The sequence below is a fragment of the Lagopus muta genome, chromosome 7 (assembly GCF_023343835.1).
Source record: "Lagopus muta isolate bLagMut1 chromosome 7, bLagMut1 primary, whole genome shotgun sequence".
Lineage (NCBI taxonomy): Eukaryota > Metazoa > Chordata > Aves > Galliformes > Phasianidae > Lagopus > Lagopus muta.
Window position 1 is genome coordinate 46544128 of NC_064439.1, and position 25875 is coordinate 46570002.

At 42.2% G+C, this 25875-nt stretch overlaps 2 protein-coding genes across 4 annotated transcripts in view; one reads left to right on the forward strand and one right to left on the reverse strand.

Annotated features, from left to right (window-relative positions):
- The window catches only part of NPSR1 (neuropeptide S receptor 1), a 108786-nt gene extending 99864 nt beyond the window's left edge, over nt 1-8922 (reverse strand). For 2 of the 3 annotated variants that reach the window (XR_007378067.1, XR_007378068.1), the window contains exon 1: nt 8868-8922. The gene's annotated coding sequence lies outside the window, so the exon portion shown is untranslated. The remainder of the gene's footprint in view (nt 1-8867) is intronic. The other variant, XM_048950798.1, reaches the window with a different exon arrangement.
- Nucleotides 8923-24821: 15899 nt separating this feature from the next.
- Nucleotides 24822-25331, forward strand: FANCD2OS (FANCD2 opposite strand). The gene has a single exon (XM_048952195.1). The coding sequence runs from the start codon at nt 24822-24824 to the stop codon at nt 25329-25331; it is 510 nt and encodes a 169-aa protein (XP_048808152.1).
- Nucleotides 25332-25875: the final 544 nt, after the last annotated feature.

Below are 25875 nucleotides of genomic sequence, written 5' to 3' on the forward strand. Positions count from 1 at the left end.
ACACCTGATCTCTTGCTAATCACAGAATCACCAAGGTTGGAAGAGACCTCCAAGATCATCCAAGTCCAACCATCCACCTACCACCAGTACCCACTAAACCACATCCTTCATGACTACAACATAACTACTAATCCCTACAGCGTCCTCTACTAGGAGAAAAAGGTAGAGTTGAAAGCAAATGTTGAGATTCATACAGCAGACTGCAGGAAGAAGTTCTAGGCTCCCTCACCTCTGAGGCAGCCTGAGCCCAAATGTCCATCAACACAGTTTATGTACAACAGACTAACACACAGTTGCCAGAGAGATGAGGGCTGAATAAGCATTCTATACCCCAGGTTTCACTTTAAATGCACGCCTGCTTTTCTCTCTCTCACAGCCCTGTATCATCCAATAGAAGACTGCTGAATTGACTTAACTCTTTTTTTGTATTTTTTTTAGTATATTCTCTGCCAAAATCTCTGCATTTCACTATGAAGTCATCTCTACAGTTGTGTGAAGCAGCCTATCAGACTTCCTATTGTCATCTTTCATACGGTTTTGCAGTATTTTCTCAGCTTCAAATTATCTACTTGCATGAATACCGGTCAGGAAATTCAGTTCTTACTCTGTATATCGTTTTAGCTTTTTAACACAGCAGTAACATCTAAAATTGTTGTTAATATACGGTGCAGAAAGTTTTGAAAAAGAACAAAATACTGCCCAACAGATTCCTCAGCTCTAATAGCTTTATTTTGGGAGTGCAGGTACTGATACAACTGAAAAATACAGTGGTAATATTTGATCACTAAAAGCTGCTTTTGCATGAGGAGAGAGCGAGGGTAAGAGTGCTGTGCTGAAGGGACTTTGTGATATGCTTGTTGATGAGTTTAAATAAATCCCTATTTTAATTGCACTGATGAAAGTTGTGGTGCAAGCGCAAGAGAAACTTGAATTGAAAATCATAGAGATTCCCTTGCTTTATTGTTCTTAATGTGATGTTTATTCTTCCACTAATGAGATCAACACCTTCAGTTTCAGCTAGGACAAACCTCACCCAAAAAGCTGCATTCCCTGGGATTCATTGAAGGGCTGAAGGAACCAAACAGGGTTATACATCCATCTTCAGAAGATACTGCCTCTGAGCAGGACATTCATTCTGTCTCATTCTCTAGATTAAGACAGTCATGGCTTTCAGTAACAGAAAACTTCAGAGCAAATTTTCCTATCTCTTCCAGAATGCATCGGATCACCTTCAAAACTGCTTTTCTCTCAAGTCAAAAGAAAGAACCTTGATGACAATTCAAAGTGGATGCATAACTAACACAAGGAAGGCTTTTCCTTGGAATCACAGCAACTCATTTTTGTCAGGACAGCAGAGGAAAGCAATATCCAGGTATCTCTCTCAGCTGAAAGGCTGGGAAAAACAGAAGAGAAGCTAACTGCTGGAAGGAAAGACCCTTACCAGCTTGGTCTACTTTCTTGTTTCCTGTCTATGCCATGGCAATATTGATGGAAAGATGGAAGAAAAATACTGAGGCCTGCTATAAGAGAGAAGCAGCAGATGCTTCACCATTGTTGAAAGGAGAGTGCTGAAGTAAATAAAGAATGGAAGGCTATAGGATTCATATAAAAATAGGTATTTTCTTTTAAATTTTCATGTTCAGTCTAAATACAAAGTAAGTGCACATTTCTGTTCATCTTTGCTTCGTCCTGCAGTGATGCAGCTGTTTTACCAAAGCAAACCATCTGCCAAAGGAAATGGACTGTGTAATCTCCTTCCCAAAACACAGGTTTAGAATCAGAAGAAAATGGCTGATGTCCAACTGAAATCTCTAATTAGGAGTCTGCTTCTTTAGCCTGGAAAGGCCATGGAGATGCAAGTGAAAAAAACATGAACACCATCAGAACATGGCTCCTTTCCCCCTGCACCAACTGTGAGAACATCAGAGAGCAGTTCTACCAGAAAAATATGAAGATAACTGGCTTTTACCTACTGCATCATTGAATTTAATATCACATTTTGGCAAATTAAGCATAATCCCCTCGATTTAAGCAGGTAGCAGATGAACCCCATTCAAGAGAATAGCATCTGAATCTTGAACATCTGTGTTTCCCAGGTTACCTTGGTAAAACATAAGAGTGTATGGGCCATTTATGCAAGTAAGAAGTGTTTCCTTGGTTAGAGACATTGCAGCTGCCTCGAGACTACCTAGAAATTAACTGTTCAAAATTTGGATGACATTAATTAGCCCTTCAGAAAGGAAATGTGTAATCTACCGCCACAGCCATGAATGGGAGACTTCAAGAAACAGCAATTTACTCAGGGCTGCAGCTGTAAACATAAAAGCACCAGCGTATGCACAACACATGCTTTCTCCTACAAACAAACAAACACTTGGGTTTCCTATTTTAAGCCTTTGAACCTCATCAAGACACGCAAGCAGCATCATAACACTTTCAATAGCTCAAATTATTACAGCTACTTAAACTGATTGCAAGATTTGCTCTGAAATTACCTAACAACATTTTGCATACTTAAAAATCACAGCTGAAGGTGGGTCACTTCTCCTGGTGTACATGGAAACACATGAGGGCATTGCACTGTTTTTAAAAGCCTCCATGGGTTTTTGGAAGAGCCCTGTGGCAAGAAAGAGCAGAGAAGAGCAAGGGAGAACTCAGCTGGGCACCAAAAGGCTTGCCTGATGGCTTTGTTCCTTTGTGAATGTGTGATGCATCTGAGCTTTTTGTTATGGGGACATTTTAATGAAAATATCTTTGTGCCATGATAATTGGGACGGGGGTAAGGGTTTGGACAAGAACTCTGCCCACTGTGATTCGGGTGAGACAAAAATCAGAAGCGCTGCTGAACTCTCTGGATCATTTTTAAAGAGTCATGAAGCAATTTTTTTCTGACATAAAACTTCACAGAGTTCTGGAAAGAGGGAATATTTGGAAATGGTATAATTGAGGAAAGGAGTTCAGCCTTGTGGTTCAGGTGATGATTTTAAGTTGCCATCCCATTTTTGGGTATTAAATGTAATTATAATTTTAAAAATAAAATTGCAATTTTAATTCATCTGTAATTATGATTTTAATGTTGCAGTATGAATCCACCTGCTAGAGCTTTAAAAATAACATAATGAAATACTACACCTGACACCAGAAGACTAACAGCCTAAAATAGGGTCCCCCAAATCTGTTCACACTTATTCTGGTCAGGCTGTAGCCATAGCACTGTATGCTGTCAGGAGATCACTCTGCTCCACAGTTCCCATCTCTGAGGAAGTTCCTTAGTAAGAATGTGCCAGACAAAAGTTCCTCTTCAAAAGAGATGCCTGTGCTGAATATCTGCAACTTTTTCATGACTGATCCACCAGGAAAGTGTTTAATTAAGTTCCTGTGCCAAACTCTGAGCTGCTATCTAGTCCAGGAAGGATATTATGATCTTATTACAACAAGATGTCACAATTTTTTTTTCCTGAACTCAGAATAACCTGTCAGTTTTAGATTATAAATCTAATTTTACAAAAGAGCTTCAGAACATCCATATTTGAGTTAGACTGTTCAAAGAAAATCTGCTACTGCCCATGTAAATGAATTAAATATAAAAATTAATGAAATGTGGCACTTTTATCTCATCATACAGAAACCAAGTCAAAGAAGGTATGTCAATCAGCATGAATACAAGCCTACTTAGGATCATTATTTCCCATTACATTATTTTTGCACCCGTGCAAACAGTTGGAGTTCAACAGAGTTAAATTAGCCAGTGACATAACATAATGAAGAATCAAATTCCCTTGCAGAAGCTGCAAATAGAGACTGCCTCCCCATTTGTGCAGGTCTGGGTTGTTCCTTATCAGAGATTGTTGCCACGAATTGCTCTACTGGCAGGATTCAAGGTCCAAAGCAATAACGCTGAATGGAGGCAGATGTTCGAAGCAGGCAAAAACCCACTGAGGAGCTGAACCTTAAGCTCTCACCTCATCGTGCATTCAGGGCTGTGTTTCCTTCTTTTCAGTGTACAAGCAGAAGTTAACTTGGTAAGAAGTGAAGGCATGAGACAAGGGAGCCTACCTGCTGGAAGCTAGAGGAGTACCAGGCTGTACAGGCCTTCACAGGGGCCACCTGGAGCAGCAGGGAGCTGGCTGAGGTCACTAAAAGCATGCCACAGACATTCCATCACATCGAATGCATGTGATAACATTGTGGTCCCTGAGTGATTCTCAGATGACTATGGCTCATGCAGCTGCTAAAGCATTCAGTGCCATATCTTCAAAGTTGAGTCAAGAGGAAGAGGTCTCATTCCTACAGTGCATTTCCCTGTGACGTAGCAAAGGCTGTTTCCTCTTTCATGCCATCTGGAAAAGGCTTTTGGAGACTGAGCATGACCTTGTGAATTAATGGTGGTTTATCAGAACACTGAACTATGCAGTGCAAAAACACCCACATGCACGCAATACCACGCCTTGCACTTCAGTCATTAAAAAGATGGAATGTTTAATGATTAAAAGGAAGCTTCTAAGATTAAACTATGTTTCTTTAAAGAACTCCAAAAAGAAGGAAATAACAGATAATAAACAGAGAAATGTTTCCAACTGTCCCACTCCAGCATCCTCTCCTTGCCCAACATTGTACAACCTGATATTTATAAGTACTTCCAAACACATGGAACTGCACTCACTAGAATAGCAAATGTGAAAACACTATTTAACTGAAAGCCTTCCCCTTAGTTCATTCTGCTCATCTCTCTGACTACCAAGTCCCCTTTTACTCGAGTTTTGATGCATTTTGCATGCATGGAAAGTCATCCTGGAATTGGAAGGGTGTTCATTCAATTGAATCTGCCTGACAGATGTGATACTGTGAGATAGTCAATACACAGTTGACAGATGTCTACACTAGTGTATACACATATTAGGAATCAGGGACATATATTCCTCATATGGAAGACAGAGGATGACTCCGACACTCACTGGAGCTGAGCTCAGAATTGTTGCAGATCTACTTTATTTAAGCTAATTATACACTTTGAGACATGGTGAATTTGGGGAAAGTTCCAGGCCACTGGCAGAATGAATGCTCTTAGAGACCAACCACTGCTGTAAATACCATCCACTTCCCTCTTCGGCCCTCCTATAGCCCTAGAAGTGGCTCAAACTCTGAAGCCCCTTCCCACACACCTACAAACACTAAGAACTGGCTGGCATACTGCAGACTTTGGAACATATAAGCAGCAGGGATCACTGTGCCACTCTTACTTTGTGCCAGTAAGATGGTGGCACTGTGATTGTGCCTGACAACACAAACCACTTATTTCAACCCCATATATCTTTGTGCAAACTCTGATGCTATAGGAACTAGGCTCAGGGAAGGACTTAAAACGAACATTTAAAGACACTGTTAACAACAAGGTAGGGTCCCCACAAATTTCATCCAAATTTAAATGTTCAGATGCAAACCACCAGGTAAGTATGATTATCACAGTCCCTAGTAATAACATCACTGCTTTACTTCTGAACAGTAGTGTTTTGACTCACGCTGTACAAAAACTACGCCCACATACTGTGAGTCCTCCTTTGGCAGTGCATCAGCCTGAAACTTCCTTCAGAACACTTCACAGGACTCAATTCCTAAGCCAACTTACTGTGCCAGTGTCAAAGGCATGAGAAACTTGGACCTTCTCCTAGAGTGCTCATTGTTCAATTGAAATTGAAAATTGGAAAGAAATTAAAAGTGGGGAAAAAAGCCACATCATTCAGGTCTGCATCTGCAGCAATTAAAGCTGGGGATTATGTGAATGGAGCCTGTGGTGGGCTGGCATCCTTTCTGTATGCTTCGTGAAGAGGATCTGACTCAATGCCACTCATGTCCCCATGTTCCCAGTGCCCATCAGCCTCACAGAACCACAGCAATGAACTGCCAGAGGATTGCACAGCCCCTATCTGAGGAGATGCTGGAGATAACAGGTTGCCTGTTTCCTTTCATCCCAGATGGAGCATTTGCCACAGGCCTTGCAGAAGCCACATTAAAAAGCACGGAAGATTCTAGGGCCATTAGTCATGTGTTTGAATGTTCCAGTTCCAGGCAGTGAGATATAATGCAGTCATGGAACAGCAAAATCCTGGACAGGGACTTGTGAGTCATACTGCTCAACTAGATGCTAGGGAGGTAGTTGAGTGTTTCTCAGAAAATAAACAAGCACATCCTTCTGTAAGGATTTATAAATACCCTTAAAACAAGCACATAAAAGAACAGAAGCTAGAGAAGAATACAACCTCATCTTCTAAAAGGGAAAATAAAAGGTACCAGGCCTTTTTGAGTTCAAAACTAAACCTGTATCACAGCCTCCCTCATAAGCCAATCCTTCCTCACACCATGTTTTTTTGTCTCCTCTTTCTCCATCTGTGGGATAGAGGGAGACATTGCCTTGTGGGTTTACTCTTAGAGGAGTCCTCTCTGTGGAGCAGTCCAGTGGGACAGCATGCCATCTGGAGCTAAAATGGTGCTGGGCCCATGCTAACAAGACATAGAGAAGTATTTTACACCATCACAGTAGAAACACAAGACTTAATATCAAGAAAAGGTACTGAGACATATGTATGCTTATAGAGACACAAATATGTACGGATATGCATAGACAGCAGTATTTACCCTTCAAAATGGATTATACCCTGAAAGTCTGAAAATTAAATCCAAATCCCAGTTAAACTGCATAATGGAGTAACATTTATTTATTAACACTTTCATCTGCAGGCATTTGCCATGGTTTCCTAGCTGAGGAAGATGTAAAAAGATAATACAAAAGATTGGTTGAAGTTTGATTATATTTGATCATAAATAGTTAAATTCAAGCTTTCTCAAACCTACAGATCCAATGAACATCCAGAATGTTGTACTAAACCATTAGGACAATTAAAATGGTACAGCTATACAAAATGAAACAGAAGCTCAAGCAAACTGGCACATTCTGTTCAAATTGCAGAAACGCTGAATAACATCATTCCACATCTACTTGTTGAACTGCTACACAGCATCACTTTGTGCTGCTTAACAGTAGCATCTCAGAGTTATTTCATGAAGGTCAAAGAGTTTCCCCATCCATCTCCCAAAATAATGCAACCGTTCCTCATGTCAGGCACTTTAACATAGCAAATACAAGTGAGGTATTAATGATGCAAAGTGCACAGAACATGACTGCAGTCTCTAAAATGTTTTGAATGCGTTTTGAGATCAGTAGAATGGAAAAAATCTAAAGCACTCCACATAATTGCTTTCAAGGCTTGGCAGCATCCAGAATTAACATTATGCAAAACTCCACTTTATTAACAGTTTCTTAAGTTAGAATCTGATAATAAAACAATACTATATGATAAAATTTATATACCATAATAAAAATCTATGCAGGCCTTTTCCACTGCATTTCCAGAAAGGACTTCAATAATGTTGCCAAGCATAATAGGTTGTGGGTGGCTTTTTTTTTTTTCTTTTTTTTCTTTAAATATTTGCAAGGATCACTAGAATTCTTTTTATAAACGAAGCATTTACACATAACAGTTCTAACTACACTTGGTGAACGTGTGCAGTGTTAGAATATTCACCAAGCATTAAAAGCTTTATAATGAGGATTTTGCAAGTGATGAACAGAGTGGGCTTTCTAGAAAAGTCAGATGATAGCAAAATACAGACATATGAGTTTTTCCTCTCAGAACTGTCCCATTCCGCCAAGAACCTGAGCCTTAAGAAAGGTGAGCTTAACTCAACTCCTGAATGAATTTGACAGGCAATAGACAATCAAGACAGCACCACAGAGAAGAAAACAGTGAAAATGGCAGTAGCCAGACTTGCAAACAGGGAGATACCACCCAGACGATGCCTGTGGTGGCTAGTAGCACACAGTGAGTGGGCTCAGAGGCACTCATTTCTAAAAACACATCTCCATCTGTTTCTGCACTTGAGCACTGTAACACAGGTACCTTCCAGCTGCTGATCTTGGCAACCATTCTGCTTGTCAACTGGAGGTTGTGCACCTGGTGCTGAGAGATCAATTAAAAATGCCTGCATGCTGTCAACTGCCAAAATTTTCTTGTCAGTTGTGAGAAATGCAACCAACATCATTGTTTTTTTTTTTCCTCCCTATTTCAAAGTATACATTTTTTATTAAATCAAAGCTACAATAGTAGTGGATAGGATAGAAGGAAAAGCTGTAGTTTAACAGCTACAGTATCCTTCCTCCTTTCCCCAGCGCCCACCTCTTCAGTGGGGGAAGCCTTCCCACACTTTAGGGTTTCTCCTACTTCAGATGAAATATCCAATTACAAAAATCACAAGCCTATGAAAGCAATAATCATTGCTACAGTTTTGCTACTCAGAGTACACATTTATATGGGCTGACCACTCACTTCACGTATAATAATATAAAATACTCAAATAACTGATTGAAGGATACTAGTCCTAGATGAGCTAGATAATGCTGGGCTTGCTGCTCCCACTGTTGAGATGCCTGGAAGCAGTTACCCACATGGTGTATGCAGAAAGGGTTAAGGTAGTTGCAAAAACATGATAAGGCAGGTCATTTCATTATCTCTACCACAGAAACCTCTCATTAGCCTGAGCAAGTCTTCTGGCATGGTATTACAGATATGACAGGTTTCTTTTCTATATTCCAGGCCTAACAGAGAAAAGCATAAGAAGTCAGTAGAAATCAAAGATGAGAAGAAAATACAAAAATGAATTATTATTATTATTATTTTTTTTATACAAAACTCTGAGAAGAAGAACAGGGGTGTTAAAATCAGAAAGATTAGTGCAGAGGAAGGGTAATACAGGAGTGTAACAGCAAGGGGACCAGTGGGGATGGAACAGTGTTTCAAGGAAAAAGTGCTCACCGATCTCCACAAAAAGGCTCCACAAAGAAGAAATCTCCAGAGAACCTTACCCAGTAACAGCCAGCCCTTAAATGAGGTTTAAGAGTGCAGCCAGGCTCCACCCCTTCGATCACACAGCTGAATTGCCTTCACCTGTGCTCCCAGGGCTTACAGTCCTTTCCCCAGGTGCTCAATCAGTGGTTCAGGCTGTGACTCGACACTTACCATGCAAGTGGGCAGAAACAGTCTTGCTGTAAAAAATATTATTAGCTCTGCTAAGCAGTATTTTCTTACCTAAAATTATCATATTATCTATTAATTCAGTGTGTGTGTCCTTCTTGCCTGGATGTTATTATTGTTTCTGCTAATGTCCAAGTTGTGCAAAACAAAAAGATATGGAAAAGATGTGGACAAGATTTCACTTAATGTGTTGCACCAAGGAACATCAGTTAGGCATGCACATCTAGCTACAAAATTATCATCACCTTAAGTCCCAATTAAAAATCAACTGCATAAGGCTTCCGTTGTGAAGGCACGCTACAATCTATCTGATACTCACAAACATCAGAGAAAAAAAGAAATACAAGAAAATGCTTGGTTAAAGACTAAGGAAATTGCAAGAAGAACAAAGAATTAATTCGAAAGTCAGGGAGAAATCTACGCTGCATTGAAGTAGCCTCTGTTATATTGATTTCTGTACATACAATGCTGGTGCATTACAGTTAGGCTACTGAAAGGTCAGCAATTTGTACATAAACTTTTAATAGCTGAAAGATATGTAAATTGATTGAAATTTCCAAACATTTAGAAATCCTCTTCCAAAACCTCTTTTTATCTGATGAATGAGAAACAGGGGAGAAAAAGTATATAGTACAGCAATTTACAAGGATACAAGAAGAGCACTTGATTTACATGTCTTTTCTGCAGAGGCATCAAACAGTGCTACACCGCTGAAAGCAATGGAAAAAAAAATAGTGAAAAAGATTGAGGGCAAAAGCAGTCAAAGTCTTCACTTTTCTTAAGAATTTTTGTGCATTAAATCACGTGCACAACTGCTGTAACAAACAAAAAAAAATCAGTATTCTTCATGCTGAGATGCTAATCCTTAATCCTGTCAAACCAGCTGTCAGTGAATTGGACAACTAGCCTCTGCAACATTCTGGTAGGAAAATTATTTTCTGATAAACTGCAATTTACCCAATCACTGCCATATTTTGGAAGTCACAATGTACCATTTCAATAAAAAAGACAATTCCCCAAAGGCTGCAGTCCAGTTGTAATGATAAAACAAGTAAATAAGGAAAAGAATGATTTTGTGGTTACAAAAAACATTTGAAGCATTTCTCGAGCGTAGAAGAACTTTAATGAATTATAGTTTAATGAGAATTATACTATGGCCTATTTATGTTACTTAATGATAGCAATAACAGAAATGTTCTCTGAGATGAGTGTGAATACATACTTCATTGCTCCAACACTTTTTCAAAAGAGACACTTATTTCTTCCAAGTCAGCAAAGACTCAGAAGTCCATAATAGATCTTCCTAAGAATTTAATAATATCACAGTGCATTTACAGTGTCTAGGAATAATCACTGCCACCATATACTGGTAACCTCAATGTCAGCTCAGAGCAAAGAGGGGAATAAGTCTGTGGCACTCTTCACTTTCTATGAAAGGAGATACACCACCACCTTTAATTGCCGAAGGTCCATACTAAAATAAATCATGTAACGATCTACTTAACTGCTAACATCTTCCCCACTTCTTCAAATGACTTTAATAGAAAACAGGAAATGTGGCAATATTGTTTTTTTCCTTTTTTAATAGTGCTTTTTCTTATTCAAGTCACTATTAGTGGAAGTTGACAAGAATAGAAGACTTCAGTAAACACAGACAAGATTTTTATGCTTCCAATCAGTACATGGCAATATTTCTGTTTTACTGTAGGTGGCTTAGTCTCTGTTAAGACACTTCATCTTCCAGACAGTCTTCAGAGTTTATCTTCACTTAATATCCAAATCTGCACAAACTCAGAAGTTTTTCACTATCAAACCCTCCCAATCCGAACTCACTAATGACCTTGTAGTATTGAGCTATCTCCCCTCCAACAGCACAGTCCTAACAAAACGATAAACTACAAACTCTTTGGATTTGGCATAACCTGATCCAGACATGAATACAGACAGTAAACTCCTGGATAACCAAATTTGTTTTTGCAGCCAAGTTATCAATCACAAGCTATACGTGTGAAGCTGGGGGTGGCTGTGCAGCAAAACTCAGCTGTGCTTTCTTATGCTATCAGTCTTAATGGTACTCCAAGTATTCGCATGCAGCAAGCTTGAGGCAGACATGCTGGCTCAAATCCCTTTTCAAGTACAATGCTGAAAGCCAAACAGTCTGTTTCCACTTGCTTCTCTCTAATTCTATACAAGTTTATATTATTAGCTCAAGGAAACACTTGAGAAAGAACAATTATATTAACTATCCTATAATTAATAGCCATGTGTGTCAAGAGCAACCACCAAATCCACTTAAGTTGCACATCCGTAAACTTCGTGTTAGGCAAAAGGTAAGTGCTCTTGTTTAGCTTTTGAAATTTCATGGAGACATCAATTTGTGGAGCATACACAAAATAGAATCATAGAATCACTTCAGTTGGAAAGGACCCTCAAAGGTCATCTAGTCTAGCTTCCCTGCAATGAACAGGAACACCTACAGCTAGCTCAGGTTGCTCAGAGCCCCATCCATCCTGACCTTGAATATCTCCAGGAATGGAGCATCCACCTGGGCAATCCGTTCCAGTATCCCATCACCCTAACTGTAAAGACCTTTTTCCTTATATCAAACCTAAGTTTCTCCTCTTTTAGTTTGAAACCATTTCCTCTTATCCTATTGCAACAGACCCTGCTAAAGAGTCTGCCCTCTTCCTTCTTACAGCCCCCCTTTAGGTACTGAAAGGCCACTGTCAGGTCACCTCAGAGCCCTCTCTTCTCCAGGCTAAAAAGCCCCAGTTCTCTCAGCCTGTCCTTTTAGTAGAGGTGCTCCATCCCTTGGATCATTTTTATGGCTCTCCTCTGGCAGTGCTCTAAAAGGTCCATGTCTCCCCTGTACTGAGCTCTCCACATCTGGACACAATTCTCCAGTTGAGGTATCACAGATCCTGTGGCCTGCAACATCATGTATTACAATTCTCTTTGTCAACATAAAAACCTGCTGTCTTTCTTTGAGCATGGCTATTTCTATTTTTTTTTAGTAAGCTTTGTCAGCCTGTTACTCTCTCTAGAACAAAAAAACCAAACAAACAACAAACACATAGACCTGGTCATATATACAGCCAATTTGTAAGGCATTTACTTTACTCTGGTAAATGTTGTTCTATTAAGCAGCAGGAAAACTGAACTACTGCCAGTAAATTAAGAAGAAAGCTACATCCCTCCCCTGTGCTATATATTATTATTCATTGTAAGAGGATCAGCTGATAAAGAGAGACTGTAGTACTCATGATCCTCATCTCACTACTTTTAAATTTACGAGTAAAAAAAAAATCTCAATTAGAAATGACATTGTAATTACTTAACCTCTTGAGATTAGAAATTGAGAATATAAAAACATGATCATTAAAGTCATTCTGGTAGAAAATCCATTCTTCTGCATGAACTTTGCATTAGGGCTGAGAGATCAGAGAATTTTTTTTTTCTCTCATTGTGAAACAATACCTTTCCCAGCATTGCTAAGGACGTGAAAGATACCAGTCTCATTTGCAAGTTGCAGTACTGTGCAGGACTTACAGCACACTTATCGCACACTTATACCACCCTTGTCCTCCATCAAAAAGAAGAGGAAACAACCTGAAACTGCATGAAAAACAGTGTGAATAAGTGCTTGAGAAACATGCTCCTTCAGCTTAACTTTTCATATCCTTATAGTTATCTTCTTAGAGACAAAGTCAGGCGAGAGATGTTATACAAAAGCTACATAAATCCAGAGCCTTAAGCCTGGGCTTGGCAGCTGGTCATGAAGTTAAAGAATATTGCTTGAGCTGATCTGTATCATTGTATGGCCACTGACTCATCCAGCCTTTCACCAAATCAGTTCAGCCTGGTTAGGCAGAGGAAGGGCATCCAAAAAACAGTGCAAAAAGTCCTCCAGGAGTTAAACCACTTGCAGGGATGGCCTCAGGTGCCCTAGAGCCTGAGAGATTTTTTCCTCTTCTTCTTGCATAAGAACTATTGGAGAGCATAATTCTCAAACCAAAGAGGGTTTTCAGAATTGAAAATATTCCCTCGCAATGACTGTAAAAGCTCACATTCTACTATCATTGGAGCTTCTTCTTCCAGCATGAACGACAATGGTAATATGACAATTTTGCACATTTTTGTGCTTCTCTGGGAAATTTCATTTTTAGCACTTTGTTATCATTATTTAAGGGATGTTGGAGGCAAAAAGAGACAAAAACCTGTCATGTATGTAAGATAGATAGCCACATATGAGGCATATGTTGCAGCCCACATGCTTTACCGTCTGAATGTGAACATGGCTTTTTAAAGACTTTCTTTTTCATATTATCAAGCCTTAGATGCATATTTTGCTGATGAAGGACTGCATTATACACAGCTGCTGCAACAGTACCACACTTAGGGCAGTTTATGCCTTTCACTACTGCCATGACATATTTCCTACGCTTTAAAAAACTATGTTGTATTCTGAAATTAAGACAGCTGATATATGACAACTGGTACTTGGTTGAATACTGTCGTATTTTATAAACCCAAAATTCCAGTCTCATGACATAATAGAGAAATACCCATGGCCTTTAAAAATTTATTTCAATTGTATTAGCTTGTACGAGATGAGAAGCAAGGCTCTGAAGTCCTTGAAAGAAAGTGCAGTGCAAGGAAAGAGACATGTTCATGATAAAGACAAACCCATTGCATGCATTTCCAGGCAGAGATCCATCCATGCCATGTCTGTGCCACACAGGGAAGAACAATTTGAAAAGTCTTCTCAAGGGCCCAGTCGGTGGAAAGAAGAATCAGGAAGGACTGGAGAGAAGACCAGAGAGGCTGTGGATGCCCCATCCCTGGAGGTGTTCAAGGCCAGGTTGGATGGGGCCCTGGGCAGCCTGGTCTAGAATTAAATTGGGAAATTAGTGGCCCTGCATGTGGCAGGGGGTTGGAGATTCATGATCCTTGAGGTCCCTTCCAACCCTGGCCATTCTGTGATTCTGTGAAGCCTACAGGAAGATAAAAGAATGGTCACATGTGTGCCTGTGAGGATGAAGAAAATTCTGCAAGTTGCTGGATTATTTGAACATTCACTGATACATTCAGTAACCCAGACTGCACTTTTTATTCACCAAAATCCTTATGCTCAGCAGGAGTTTTTCATCCCATACCAGCTTCAGATTTATTTTTGTTCTGAACTTCGAGGAGACCGTGACTAACAAATCATACTGTTAGAACAGCAAGCCTTCTAAAGCAATCCTTTTAAACACTTCTCCAGAAGGAGAACTGGAAGACAGCAACTAAATCTGCTGGGAAAGAAGAAAGCAACTACAACAGGAATTACGAGTATGGGCACAAAGCACCAGCGTTAGGCATTTGATAATCTCTTGGTTTTGTTCTGAAAATAGATGAGAGGGAGTGCTTCTGTGCATGACTAGTTCCAGAGCAAATAAATTCATTTTTAAAAATACAGCTTATGCACAGATGGCTGCAGAATGATTGCTACCTATTAGCGCTTCTCATTCTGTATGAAAATTCTGACCTGCCAGTAACTCCCTCTTCTCCCACTCCAAAGACTCGACAGACAGACCTTGGAGAGATTTCGTAGCATCATTAGTTCAATAATTATGGCATAGTTGTATTGTATTTCACCTTGTTTTAGTTCTTCAAATACAGAATAACTTTCTTTTCAGTTTCTTTCATCCAACAAAGTTACAGTCTTCTTCTGATAACAAACTAGGGAGTCAGATGCCATCTGGCCATACCAATCTGCTTGCTGCCTGCACATATCATCCAGACAAAACGAAATATGACAGCAGACAGCCAATCTTGCTAAAATTTAAATGGTAGATATTTCGAGCTGCCATACGTTAACAGCAGCCTATACTTTTTGGTACATGTACCATTTATTCAGATTGACAAGGTATGCTCAGGCTGCAGTAAAGACATACCAGCTACACTCCAAAAAGGATTCCACTTCTGAGAACAAATATACAGCAATTCTGACAAAATACAGGTCTGACACGCAAATTACAGTCCCTTCAACTCAGACTGGGTTTACGATCAGGGAACAATTACTGACACAAGCAGGCTTGGAGTTACAGATTCGATTTCTTTTGTTCCCCTTTAAGAGCTGTGCCAAAAGTGATACTTTTCTTTTAACACAATAATGCCATTTAATTTTAGAACACCTCACTTTCTGAGTGAAAATGTAGAATTAGTTGCAAAAACATATGTTCAGTGATGAGATCCTTTTTTAAATTCAGTTTGCACTCATCAGGACCTGTTCTGGGCACATAATCAAGGCATGTCAGTGACTTCTTTGCATGTCTTCGAACTATAACTGTGCCTAAGTTCTGTCTGCCCCATCTATCACGTTCTTTCCCTTTATAAGTTATTGACATAAGGACATTTATATATCTGTACATTTATAAAGCCACCTGGAAAGTGGCATCCATTCCTTCTTCTTTTCAAAGCTTTTGGAATTAATGTCGTTTATGGGAGGTTTGGAGAAATCCACAGATGACGAAAGGTCAAAGGAACTGGATTTTTGCAGCCTAGAGAAGAGATGGCTCAAGGGGATCCCAGAGTTTTTCCCAAAACATAATTGTAGCAGAGATGTAGGAACTCCCTCCACAAAGATACGAGGTGACAGAAAAACAGCAGTGGGTGCAAACGGCTTTAAAAGTCCATCTAGGTAAGGAAAGGAATGGTACAGGCAGAAAAAAGAAACAACACAAAAAAAGGATTGGAACAATTTGTCCTATGGGATCTCTCTGACTGGAAATAACAAGACCGAACAGGGCCCTGAAAAGCACAACTTAAGGCACTGCACACAGCAAGAGTTTGTGCCATGCAGTCCCCAGAGGTCCCTGCCCTCCTGGCCTTTTGCACCATTTAGCAGTGCTATGCAGACCTCTGGATGGTCCATATTCAGCCCTGACAAAAGTGAGGAAAAAAGGGAAGCAAAGCTTTTGGTTTTTGAATGGATTATGAAACAGGATTCACAGCAAGGCATCAAATTAAGAAAAGACAAGGAAGAATGGGATAGCTAATGAAAAAGGAGAAACGACGAAAAATTCTGAGGAAATTGTTCAAATTTTTACAGCTCATTTCAGTTTGATCTAAAGGCTTTTGAAGATTTGATCATTTCCTGTGTCACCAACTACTAAAACAAATTTCTATGTTGTTTTTTTCTATAATATCAGCTATGTGTTTATTCCTAATATTCCTCTATGTTCTGTGGAATGACCACCTCTTCGAAGTGTCTGTCTCCTTCTGAAGGGTATCAGAAGACAAGATGCTACAGAAATGATTTAAACAGGTTAAAGAGATTGTTCCACATTACTAAATCACTGCTTATACAGTTCCTCTGACTGCTAGCTTAGAAGAACGGCCAAAAAATGTATAAATGCCTGTCCTGTGAAATAATTTATTGCTATTACTCAGGCTCTGTATTATACTAATAAAATTGTATTCCAGAGGGTTGGAATTATAAAGAAAAACACAGCAGAATATACCCAAAGTGATGTTATAGCTGTGGGTCTATAAGATTCACACTTCATACAACTACCAGAAGATGGAAGGAGAGGAAAGAAGTGGAGGAGTAAAATAAAATGTGGCATGCAAAAATAACTCTTCTGGAAGTTGCTGCCTCTGTGGCTTATGACAAAGCGTAAAGAGAAGAAACACAGTGACAGCTACTCATCCACCAGCTCAGCCCAGCTGACTGTCTCTACTGAGTGGTTCCTATTCAGTGTCCTCACTTTTACAGATCCTGTTTGGTCATTCCTTACCCTGAGCTTAGGCACTGCACAGTGGACACTACTTTACCTCAGGGCCGGACACACATATAACAACTCTGGCATTGTAATACCTATGTCCTTTCTTCAGTCTACAGGTTCTTTCAACACTGGAGAAAAAATATATGTGTATATATATCACAGAATCACAGAATCACCCGGGTTGGAAGGGACCCCAAGGATCATGTAGTTCCAACCCCCCTGCCTAGCAGGGCCACCAAACATACACATTCAGATCAGGTTGCCCAGGACCCCGTCCAACCTGGCCTTAAACACGTCCAAGGACGGGGCATCCACAACCTCCCTGGGCAGCCCGTTCCAGGGCCTAACCACTCTCCACACAACTGCCAGCATAATTTTAAAGTTCAGCTTTCAAACTCTGCTTGTGAAGACCAGAAGGACAATAGATTCATATGCAGGTTTTTGGGTTGTTTTTTTCCATCAAAGAAAGTAATTCTAGTCTATCACTTAGTTATTCGAAAGAGCAGCTGAAGTTCCTTTTATCAAAGTGCTCTTTCACACAGTCTTCTTTCTTCAGAATTGTCTATCCAGAGTGTCTCCATAGCACTGAGAGCACTCCTGTGGGATATCCGAAGGGTGACCGAGTGGGCAGTGGGGCACTGAGCAGCGGCAAGAGCCTCTGGATCCCCAGGAGCCCTCCCCTTTCCTAGTGCCCCAGGCTCACCTGGATGCTACTAATGCGATCTGTTCACCTCCTTCAGCGTTAAAACATTATCACTGCTCCCTCTAGTGTCTGTCCTGATTGCAGCAAATGCTCCCCGCTGACTTCCAAGGGCATCGGTTCAGTATGAAGAAACGCACGGTGAGAAAATATTCCAAAGGTGGGACGTTTGTGGAAACAAGTAATCTGCTCTGCTCTGCAACTCGTGTTCTGAATGAACAACAGGCACTATTATTTGTCCAGATTTACTGCCCACAGATGAAATCCTGACCGGTTTAACTGACCAGAGCCAATGACAAAACTCCCACTGAAATCTTCGCCTCCTCATTAAGAGCAAATGATGACACAAAGTGGCACAAAACCAACACCGCTAGCTGGAAGCACAGTATTGATTCACATGATCATTTTAGACACCTTCTAACTGCAGCAGCATTTTAAATTATTCTTCCCCCCTCCAATGGGAGAAGAATTAGAAAAGCGTGCCATAAGCAGAGCCCTTCTGCATGCAAATCACTGCCAGATGAAGCGATGGAGGCAGTAATTAATGGACATGTTGCGTTGTTCCCATGTTGTGTAGAACTACGGCTCAGACCAAAGTTCTGCTGAAAACATCTTTCAAGCTGATTGACTGAATAGTCTGTAATGACATCTGAAAAAGATGCTCGGTTTAATAGAGTTTAAGGCATGCTTTTAGAACAGGAAAAATGACAGGCTATTTTTAAACAGAGCCATATGAAGAACATACCCATGTTCATTGACATTTCAGTGTTAGCACGGCAATATCTCATCACAGAAAATGCCCCTAAAACTAAATGCATTGAAGGTGACGTGGTTACATAAGCTTAGTATCTTCTGATCCCTTAAAACTGAAGAGACAAAAAAAATCTCTCTGAAATTACCGCTCAGGAAACAGTCTCCATTTCCCTGCACTGCTGCTGTTCTGTTTTTTTGCTTATCTCACACCCCCTTGCCTATCTTAAAGGACTTTGCACTTAATAGTGTCATTTGCACAGCCAAAGGCCCATTACAGATAAGACCCTAAGAGGACATTGGCACTTGAAGATCTCTCCTACTTCCCATCTCTTAAAAATGAGATGACAAAATTCCAGATACAGATACTATCTTCATTCCCATGTCAGTGGCTGTCTCAGCCACAATTTCAAACACAGACATAATCTCTTTCTTTTCCAGTCACCCCTAAGGAAAAGACTGCACAATTTATCTGACCATGAAAAATGAAAGGATACAAATATTAATATCTAAAGCCATAAAATTTCACATTAGAGAGCTGATGAGCCTACACAGCGGTGATGGTTACAAGAGGAAGGGAAGATTTACCATAAACCATTGAAAAAAGTTGCTGTGCTTGTTTATATGAGAACTGCAGGAAAGATGGCAAAACAGAGATTAAAATAAACCATTAAGAGATCATCTGAGTTAGCAAGCAAACAGAAAACAAACACAGAAATGAAAGATGTTCCAAAAATCAAACACAGAGTCTTTCAGTCTTTAATCATGCTAATTATCTGGCCATTTGTCCTTCAATACTCATTAGCCAATTACCATAATACCAAGCTCTGATTTTTGATTACTTTTCAAGAGCTGCAATTCGAAGCCGAAAGACATGAAAACCATTACCCTTTTGTTCTAGTGTTTTTCAAATTGTCTTATGCTGGTACGTACAGATGTTGAGCTAGGAAGGAAAAAAATCACTGTTTTTGGAAACAGGACCTTTCAGTTTTAGAATTGTGGCATGGTTTTCCCTCAGCAGGGCTCTGCAAGCTCCCCAGAATATGCAGCCCTGAACAGCAGGAGCAGCCCTGCGAGAAACCAAGGCAGGAGGCAGCAGGGGCCAATGTCCAAGGCTGCTGCTGCAGCTGCTCTGCTCTTGCACAGGTGAGGAAGTGATCCTCTGGATGGCCCTGAAAAGGAGAATAATTAACCAAACTTCTTTTAAAATATATATGTATTTATTAAAACATAAAAAGAGCATCAAAAACATAAAACTAGTAGGATATTTGACTTTGTTTTTGTGAAACTAATGCCTCACCCTGATTTGATGGCAGTGGCTGCCATTCTCAGTGAGCTCTCAGGGTGTTCATCAGAGATTTCTGATGAAATGTTACTCTCCTGAATTTCATCCCTGAAAATGGTCATTCACAAATGTATGAACTGCCAAATAGCAATGGTGTGAATAAGGTGTGACTGAATGGAGGGATATTTCTCTTTGGTCAGAAAGGGGGGTACAAAGGTCAGCTGAAGCGACATAATCAGATTGTTGAGTTGAATGCCTGATTGCAACTCCACGCGCTGCAGTTGAAAATTTGCAGATAATGTATTTATGTCACCTCAGAATGGAGTCATAACTACAGCAACAGATTTTTTTTCAATCTTGAAACCTGTTCTCAAATTGCTGTATCAGGGGACAGCCGCAGTGTGTGTGGTGCAGTGCTTCTTCCTCTGGCTAGAAATGAGAGGTTCGTTCCTGTTGGGTAGAAACAAGGAGGGGACGCAGGAACCTACGTGCAAACTCTACATTTCCAAAAAAAAAAAAGAGACAACTACAGTTTTTATAAAAGAAAAAAAAAATGTTTATTTTGTGTTTTTGTTATTTATTTTGAATTGTTATTTTAAATTGTTGGTTGTCTAACCTTGAAAAAAAAGTCCACGTGGAGCATCTGGATTGGATCTTCCTGCTGAAGTTCAGCGCTTCTTCCTGTCTGAACTAAAGTCTGCTTCTCCACAGGAACAGCTGTCACTTCTCATCCCTTCTTTCCCTTGAGAAAGGATGAGGAAGGAGGAAAGGAAGGATGGGCTCGTAACAGCCTTGGCTGTCAAAAGAAGAATTACCAGGAAATGAAGGCTCCATGTGAGCCCACAGGATGGCCTTGAGCTGGGGCTCTCCTGGGTTATAATAAACCTATGGGATGGGAGGATCAGCACCTGCATCGAGGCAGCTGTTTGGAGGGAGGCATATTGATCCCAGCGCCCCTATGATAATCTCTGGGGCGCAAATCTCTTCATAGTTGGCCTGACAGTGATGGCTTGGTGACCGGTCTGCTCCAATGGAGGTGGATCCACTTCCATCAGGTCATTCTCCAGAGGCTGACCCACCTCCATGTGGCTCTTCATCACTACCATGGGCTCGATGTCATCATCCATTTCCATCATCTGTCTCTTCTTGAAAGGTGGATTCCTCATCCTCATTCCAGGAAATGAACTTCTTAATATATCTCACAAGTATCACTGGCTGCTTCAGCTCAGCAACTGGTGTTCTGTATGCAGGGTCCCCGTATTTATAGGGCTCGAAACAGAAGGTGGCCATGGCAATAGGATTCTGAGTGTCCTGTGGTGAACAAAACATGGCTGTTGGGAGTTGGGACCCATGGCCCATTCTGTGAGATGGTTGCAGGAAGGTACCAAGAGGGTTGGAGAAGGGGGCTCTCAATGACCCTGCAGCCGCATAGAGTGAAGCCATCCTGGTGTCAGACAGCAGCAGAGAAGAGGCAAAGCATACTGACATCATGCAAGCAGCCAAGGGATATGCAATCATTAAAAAATGGTTGACTTTTAAGGGTTCCATCAGCTGCCCTTTCCCTCCCTCACCTCTGTATCTGGGTATGAGAAGGTGGCATCTCTTCTGCCCTGATTCCAAAGGAGAATGATGGGGAAGAGGGGGCCTGGCATCCTCTGGGCCATACTGGGACTGCAATGGGTTCCTTGGAGGGCCTGTGAGGTCCTTGGGCCCTGGTGCTGGGGTTCTCCACCCTGAGAAGGCCAATTAGGGATTGCTGTCCTCAGCCTGTTCTCTCCTTGTCCCATTGACGCTTGCTGAACTTCCATGGGGACCAGTGAATGGAAACTACAACAGAGACAAAGCAGACAATAATGTTGTTTGATAAAGCAAATTCTCAGCTACAAAAAAACTACTTTTCAACACTGCCACCACCAATAGCTACGCATTTTCACCAGTGATAGACAAGAGCCTGCATGCCATGCTTGTAAAAGCATGTCATACGCACTTCCATGTCAGAGGCCATTTGGTCAGACCGGGATACTTGGTGGGAAGGTTCAACCTGTCATCCTGGGCAGTGCTGACTGCACACCACTGTGTGGTTGTTGTTGGGCCAGGCCAGGCTGCTCTGTGGAGCAGAGCTGCCACCATGTTGGCACACGGCAGGGAGAGGCTGCAGGGAGGGCTGGGCCGGGTCACAGCTGGGACATGGCTGAAATAGACCATTTGGAATCTTTTTTCTTATTATTAAACAGCAGTTATACAAGCTATGAAAAGTGCATTTACTATTCAGCCTGCACGGTAGAGATGCTAAGTTTGTGAAATGTTGTAGAACACGTGTCAGCATGTTAACAAGTCTGAATGTCAAGAACCGAGTAAAAATAGTGCAGTTCCATGAGAAAGTGGTTATGATTATAGCATCTCTTATTAATTACAAGCCACGGGGCTCTTTTATGGAGCTAAATGTGTCAAATAGTACAATAGTACTTAGGCTTTGAGTCACAGAAAACAAAACAAAGGGACCAAACTAGCTGAGCAACAAGAAGGACGTAAAGAAAAGTAATGCAGCCTTAAATACAGTTTTTTGTCTTTTCAAAAGGCCATCCTTCGGATATTTTAAAGATATCTATACAGTTAACACAGATTCAAGACTGAAAAAAATAAATAACAGTAATAAAAACAAAAACTAAACTAAAGAAACAAAGTGGGGTACAGTCTCTACCAGATCTTCAAATTATTACTTTTTACTTCTTCCTCGTGACCAAGGAATTCACAGCAAGGTACAACCCAACTGTATGCTGACATCTGAAAAGAGATTACCTGGAAGGGTTTCACAGCAAGCAGGAGGCTGGACAAGTAGACTTCTGAACATTAACAGGACAGAAACACACTGCGGTCTTCCAGGTCCCCTATGCTCCTAAGAAACAAATCACAGTCACCCAGTATTAACTCAGACCGAAAATGTGAAGATGTCATCAGTTTTCTATTCAGACTTTAACAGAGCAAATCTCCCTGTAAAATCAGTAGCAAATAGTCCAAAATCAATGGGCTGAGTAGTGACCTCAGGATTGAAAACCTGATTCAGAAAATGAAATAATATCACGATTTGCCACTTGGAATAGGCCAAAAATATGTATGTATACATACTCAGATAATATGCATATATACAGACACCCACACGTGCTTTTAGTACTGGATAGAGACACTCCAGTGTAGCCAACATATATGCATATACTGTAAAGAAATTTTCCAGTTTTATAACAGGCAAAATTAAACCCTTTATACCACTACTGCTAAACGCTCTGTGCATTTTGCTGTCAAAGCCAGAGTACTGTGCTCTCAGTATGTTGGTTAACCAAAAAAAAAAAAAAAAAAAAAGAAAAGATTCATGTTTAGGGATTTTTTCAAACAAAAGGCAATTCCCTCTAGAAAAACAGAGCATTCAATTCTGAAGAGATGTGCTTTTGGAAGGAGTATGGCTGTTACAATGCTTTGCATATATTAATGCAAATCACAGATGCTAGAGTGAATTAAAAAATGCATTCCCAGAGAGATTAATCCAAAACGAAAACTTATTCTATGCTGAGTTAAATAGGTGACATTGGACCCTCCTTTCATCACAAGCATAATAAAACACTATTTTGGATTGGGAATTTCACGTGTTCTCATAACAGTGATGACTGTTTCGATATTTATTTGCTTTGGTATTTCTAAGGAACACTTCCTACATTTTCCTTTATTCTTGGTATGTACACATTCCAACAGCCTTGTATCAAACAAGAACCATTTAAAAGGAAGATTTTGTTTGCAGAGATAAGCAGGTCAGCAACAACTTGAAAGACAGAGCTACTGCAGGCAAGTCTGGCAACCTACCACCACCAAATTTCTTACTGAGTGTAGTTGCCACCTGTGGCTACAATTTCCATGACATCTCATTTCTTTATTGGTGGGAGGATCATTGCGTTGTCCAGGTTTTGCCACAAGAATCATTAAAACTGTAGAGAAAAAGGCAAAAACCCACCAACAACCTTTGTCCACAGCAAAGCATTTACTGGAACACGAATTAGAGAAGCAGTCCCTGGCAAAGCCCACTAATCTTTACGCACATGCATTGCCCCAGCTCCCTCAGCCTGTTCTCACAGGAGACATGATCCATTCCATGGATCATTTCTGCGGTCCTTCTCTGGATGCACTCCAATAGCTTCACGTCTCTCCAGTACTGAGGACTCCACATCTGGATGCAGCACTCCAGTTGAGGCCTCACCAGCGCACAGTAGAGCAGCAGGATCACCTCCCTCACACTGCTGGCCATGCATCTTTTGATGCAGCCCAGGACCTGGCTAGCTTTCAGGGCTGTGAGGGCACATTGCTGGCTCATGTTCAGCCTGCCATCCACCAATACCCCCAGGTCTTTTTTGGCAGGGCTGCTCTCAACCCTTTCATCCCCCAGTTTTTATTGGTAATTGAGCTTCCCTCAGCCTAAGTGCAACACCTTGCACTTGGATTTGTTGAACCTCCTGAGGTTCACCTGGGTCCATTGCTCAAGCCTGTCTAGGTCCCTCTGAAGGCATCCTGTCCCTCTGGTGTGTCCACTGCACCCTACAGCTTGGTGTCATCAACAAACTCGCTGAGGCTGCACTCAACCCCACTGCTGATGTCACTGATGATGATATTAAAGAGCATCGGCCCCAGCACTGACCCTGGAGGACACCACTCATCATTAGTTTCCATCCAGACACTGAGCCACTGACCACCATCTCTTTGGACCCGGACCTGCAGCCAGTTCTTCATCCATCAAACAGTCCACCCACCAAACCTCTATCTTTCCCATTTGTAGAGAAGGATGTTGCGGGGTACCACGTCAAAGGTCTGAGGTTGAGACAGGTGACACGAGTGGCTCTTCCCTTGTCCACTGCTGCAGTGACACTATCAGAGAAGGCCAATAGGTTGGTCACACAAGATTAGCCCTAAACACGGGGCACACGGAGATAGGCTCCAATGGCGGCTGCAGAAAGGCAGATCACAGTAACTGAGTCAGAAAACGATGAGTTCTGAGGATGGGGGCGGGGGGGGGGACGACGGGACAGGACGGACGACGATTAGAATAAAGCACGAACAGGACGAGGACGATGTGTGAAGAGACAACGGCAGACGAAGCCGCGGTGCCGGGAGGGCTGCTGGGAGGCCGGGAGACGGCCTCCGCGGCCAACGGCTGTGCCCGGCGGGCAGATGCCGGCAGGCCGCGGGGCGCCATGGCGGACGGTTACCGGCTGTGGGCTCCCTCGCCCTTGGACGAGTCGCTGGGCTGGCTGCGGGGAACGCGGCCGCAACCTCCGCCCGCCGCCTCGGCGCACCCCTTCCGCTGGGCCGGCCTGCAGGCGGCGGCGGGCGGGCAGCGGGGCGGCGGGGCCGCGTTGCCGCGGCCGCAAGCCGTGAGGTTGCAGAGCCTCGACGCCGTCTTCGAGCGGCTGGTGACGGCGCAGCCGCCGCGCCGGATCGGCGTCCTGCGCGTTTCGGAGCGCTCGGCTTTCTGCAGGGTGGTCGACCCGCGGCGGTGGCGGGCCCGCGGGCTGCGGGAGGCGGAAGCGAGGGTGGTCGCCGCCATGTGCCAGCAGATGATGCGCGCCATCCTGCTGCTGTACGCCGCCTACAAGAAGTGCGCCTTCGTCCTGCAGCACGCCCACTGCACGCCGGCGGAACGCAGCTCGGCGGGGCTGCCTTCGAGCCGCGCCCGGAGCTCTCACACTTGGAAGCCCCGCTGAGGCTCGGCATGCTCAGCGCGCAGCCTTACCTGTGTGGCCCGACTCCAGAGCAGTACCGGAAGGCGGCTGGTGGAGGCAGGAGGCTGTGGAGGTGGCCGCCAGCTCCATCCGGTGGATGAAAGCCTGTGCGCCCCTTGCACAGACGTGACTGCAACGCCTGCCTGCGTTTGCGACCTCCGCCTCACTGGTGCTGCGGGGAAGCACGATTCTGGCTTGCCGTGCTGTGCGAAACGTTGAGTGCGTGTGGAGGGACTGGAGGGACCTCACCCAAAGGAGAGGTGCTGCTGCTGCTGGACGGCACTCAGAGAAAAAGTGTTTACACTTAATGTATAGCTGCGGGTACAGACTGCGAAGCTGCTTCCCCAAGCTAATGAACTTCTAATTAAAATCCTTCATTTATTCATTTCTAGGGGAAAGGAGACCTGCAGAAAACCCTCAGGGACCCCTAAAGATAAGCCTTAGTCTCCTTAGTTTGTACAGTTTACCACCCTTGTCCATTATGAGAATTAACTGGCTTACAAAGGATTCAAATTGCTGTTCAGCA